Source organism: Lupinus angustifolius, chromosome LG11 (assembly GCF_001865875.1).
Source record: "Lupinus angustifolius cultivar Tanjil chromosome LG11, LupAngTanjil_v1.0, whole genome shotgun sequence".
Classification (NCBI taxonomy): domain Eukaryota; kingdom Viridiplantae; phylum Streptophyta; class Magnoliopsida; order Fabales; family Fabaceae; genus Lupinus; species Lupinus angustifolius.
Window position 1 is genome coordinate 4414304 of NC_032019.1, and position 4690 is coordinate 4418993.

The window sequence follows — 4690 nt, forward strand, 5'->3', positions numbered from 1 at the left end:
TTCACGGGGTGTGAAGAGAAAGGGGAATAGATTCACTTGGAAAGGTGTTTTCCAAGGGTATAAGAATTAGGGAGTGTGTAAGGTACATAGAGATCTCGGGGTGAGATATTGTAATTACAACTCATAATTCTTAGTGGAAAAATCTCTTGTGCGGCAAGAGTACTGGATGTAACCTTCGGTGGACATGAAGGTGAACCAGTGTAAAAACTCATTGTGTACTCTCTTCTCCTTATCTCTTTCATTTTTATTTCCTATTATTTTTCTGCATATTATTCCGCTGCACTTTAACTTTGATTTTGCAGAAAAAGCGGCCATTATTTTAAGACAACTAATTCACCCCCCTCTTAGTTGCACTCTGATACTTACACTGTAATAAAACAAGAGTTGGGATCTATTGATAGTGAGTGCCAAAATTTTTCTTACACTAAGTCTCATCATTTAATTTTATTTTCTTTGAATGGATGATATATATTCACACACAAAATTAAACTTCACATGTATTAAGTGCCAAATTGTGAATGAAATGTACATGAATTTGGGGCACTTAGTGTGTAATAGGGTACAAATTGTGTACAACTCCTTACAACTTAGTCTAATTTTCTATTGTTTAGGAATTCACAATTCTTTATGTCAATTGCGGAATAAAAAGTATGAAAAAGAGAAGAAAACGGAGAAGTTTGAAGTTTCTGAACACTGACACTCTACCTAGCACTCGGCCAAGCGAGGAGCCTCGCTCAAGCAAAAAGGAAGTCCCTCGCTTGAGCGAGGGACCGCAGCTCAAGCGCGGGATCGTCGCTCAAGCGGGGGACTATCGCTCAAGTGTTGAATGAAAAAGGAATATGCTAATTCTCTTCCTGCCCTTCGCCCAAGCGAGGGAGGCTCACTCAAGCGAGCTGTTCATGATTCAAAATGGCACCTCTCTCGCTCAAGCGAAAATATCTAGCTTGAGTGAGAGACTAGAAGTTGGAACATATATAGGCAGTTAGAGACTAAAAAGTGGGGGTAACACCATCATTCTACCAAGCTTTTGTACGAAATTAGAGAGAGAAACAATGGGGAGTAAGAGAAAATTCGTGGGAACGACTTCGATCGATATTTTCTTGTAATTCTCATGAGATGAATGTTGTAATAGGAAGGATGTTTGGCTAAATCTTCAGTGTTGGGATTGAGATGTAATCTTCTAACCTTTGTTCTCCTGAATTCAATTCTTAAATGCATTTTAGTTATTTGATTTTGGAAAGTTTATCCTATGGTTAATGCATGAAATTACTTTGCTATTGAATTCATGATCTTAGATCCAAGTTTAAGTGGAAAGTTGAACTTGGTATCAAATTTGGATTATCTTCCTTGCTACATCACTGGTCTAGGAATGGGTAGTGATGTAAGAATTGTTTTTACATTGAACTTAATGCTAGATAATTAGTTAAATATCCAAGGAATTGGTATTTAAGTAATAATCTAAGGATTTTGTACTCAAGGAATTGATACAAATGATTCGAAGAAAATGTGCATCAAAATCTATAACTTCACAAGTTATATGGAATTGAATGTAAGGATTGCAAAGGTAAAGAAAGATGAACTTCAATCCCAACACATTTAATTTCACAGTTTAATTTTTACAGTATAACAATTATTTTCAAAAACCCAAATGATCATTAACACCATTGCTACTATTGAGCCAAACAAATGAAATGAAATGAAATTTTGTCAAACTATCCCATAAAATCGAATTGAAAAGAATGTTCTAAGAGAGCATTAAATTTTAAAAGAGTAGTTTGAAAGAATCAAGTTGGGGGGAAAAATTGGTGGACTTTGCTTCTTAAAAGAAAAAGAAAAAACTCAATCTTCAAACAAAAAAATGAAAAAGAAAAAAAAAAGAGGTTGAGAAAAATAGAAGCCAAGGTTCAAAGCATGGATGTTAAAACTGTACCGTATCGGCCGGTTCAACCGGAAAACCGATGAATCGGTCCCTTAATCGGTACGGTACAGATGTTGAACCGACCGAGTATCAAAATCGGTCAAAACTGGTCAAAAACTGGTCAAAACCGATGCACCGGCCAGTATTTCACTAAACCGGCTGGTTTATACATATTTTTTTTTTTGAAAAAAAAACTTAAAAACTGAAAAACCCATTACAAGGTGACACATCTTTCCAACTCTTCTTCAACACATCAAGACACATATTTCCAAGGCATACTTACATTACACATTTTGGTTCCTAACATTCGTGTGTAATCTAAGTGACATTTGTGTGTAATTTTGGAGTATTGTCTGAAGATAGGATCTGGTGCAAAAATATAATATCGATATGAGACAACTTTGACTCCTTGGTGTTAAATGTTAAAACTCCACATTTATTTGTTAAATACTTAAAGTTGTTTGTTTATGTGAATTTTGAGTACTCCAGAATCAGGTTTCACAGTTAAACACGGTTGGGCAGAACTCCTATAGTCCATTGGGTAACATGTTCAAAAAGCCTTCACCTCTCCAACTTCAGATGTTACAGTAGCAAGGGATGCAACAAATGCAGAGGAGAATGATGATGGGTCTTGGAACAGTTGTGGGTATGAGCAACCTGAGAAATGGCATAGTTGGGCTTGGGCCAATGGGCAATCCTATCAGAATTGGGGCTGCAAGAGGATTAGCAGGAACTGGAATCTCGACACCAATGACATCTATGGGTCCACCAAAGATAATGGCAGGGATGAATCCTTATATGAATCAACAACAGCTAGATTAACAGCATCAAAACCAACATCTGTTGCAATTACAGTAGCAACAATAGCAATTACAACATCATTTGCAGCAGCAACTACAACAACAAGAAAGAAATTCGAAGTTGGATGCAGTTGTTTCGACACCACAGGTGGGATCACAGTCTACAATGGGAGTTCCACCAATGAACAAACAAGTTCAACAGCAAGCTATCCCTCAACAGATGAGTCAACGAACTCCGATGAGCCTGCAACAGATGAGCTCAGGAGCAATTCATGCTGCCACAAGTGCTGGTATTCCGGAACCTTGTCCAGAGAGTCCACAGATGAGCTCTCAGACCTTAGGTCCTATTAATAACATAACAAACTCCCCTATGGACATGCAAGGTGTTAACAAGAACAATTCTGTCAGCAATGGACAATGAAGTTATACTAAAGCCTAAAAAGTCCCCAGATCACCCTGCCACCAAAGTTGTTGAAAACTCTGCCGAAGTAAATGGGGTTGAATAGTTATGGACCAAAATCACCTATAAAATGACTGAGTCTTGAGATGAGATTGAAAATAAACATATAAATAAAGTGTTTGGTGTCCTAATGGGGCTACTGGTATACATTATGTCAAATTATAAGTAGCATGTGGCTGTTAACATTAGAGAAATAAGAAGGGGAACTATATGGGTAACCTGGTAGTGAACATTAGAGAAATTTTGGGATATTTATGCCAACATTAGCGTGTGCTTGTGTATATTTTATGACGAGAACTGCAGGAGTACAATTTATTAGTTTTTATACCTCTTGGATATTCTCCATCACTTATGCATCTTTAAATACTCTTGGTTTTAATGTAAACAAGTGGGTTGATGATTTTTTAGTGGGTAGAGAAGTGTATGAACTTTGAATCGGACAAAAACTGTAGCACCTTTTTAATTGCTTTAATTAATTGATCTAAATACTTTGATAACTAAACTGAATTTAATTTTAAGATAAGATTGAGAACACAATAATATAAGGATTTAAACAAGCTATGGACCAACAATGTGTTGGTTTAGTAGTGCGAGACTTAGCTAGATCTCAATGTACATCTAAAGATCAATGATTTGATTTCTGTAAGCGACATTTATTTGGAGGAATAATCATGTACCTTAAAAATAATTAGTTCCTTATAAATAAGATGATGAGTTATATCGGTTTTACCAAAAACTCATGTGAATAAAGCTTTAAGATTTTCGATCAATATAACTTATACTAGAGCATTATGATGTTGTTCGTTCAGTGTAACCAACTCTTTTTATTGAAATAAAAGTTTGGTTATTATTATTATAATAGTCTCTTATGTTTTGATTTTCCTCTTTGTAACTCCCCAACACACATAAACACACTAATAACCATATCACAAGTCAATATAATGAATATGTCATTAAGTACTTATCACTGAAGGAATTATTCACTTTTTAAACTATCTAAAAAAATTGTTTAGCTATGATAGCTAACTATGTATTTATACAAATTCTAAGTAAGTCTAAGCCAATAAAAAAAGTAAGAGAAAGATGGATACAAACTAAAGAGGTGTCAATCATGCCGTGAATCTCTTCAGCTTGAGAAAATGTAAAAATTATGAGGGACCACTTCAACAACTTTTGTGGGTCGTAGGCTACAGTTATCTTTTGTTAGTCCAATTTGTTTGATATTGTATAATATTTTATAACTTATAATTTTACAAAGATATAGAATAACATTAAGTTGTAAAATGTGTTGGCCTAACTAATTAAATTGGTATAGACAATATACAATTTTAGATTGATATTACTCGTTTCCTCTGACATAGTACAACATTCATTAGTTTTAATATTTTAATTTTTAGGTTTAAAATGTATATATTTTTATACATTTAGCCTATATATTTATCGACCCAAATCATTATTAGGTGAATTCTAGTAAAGTCAACATGGTGTTTAAAAATATTTATTGGTCAACAT

At 34.6% G+C, this 4690-nt stretch overlaps 1 protein-coding gene across 1 annotated transcript in view; it reads left to right on the forward strand.

The window, feature by feature from the left end:
* The window catches only part of LOC109359653, a 12476-nt gene extending 9407 nt beyond the window's left edge, over nucleotides 1–3069 (forward strand). Inside the window, exon 5 of the mRNA XM_019604351.1 lies at nucleotides 2498–3069. Within this exon, the coding sequence (XP_019459896.1) occupies nucleotides 2498–3069 (572 nt within the window). The remainder of the gene's footprint in view (nucleotides 1–2497) is intronic.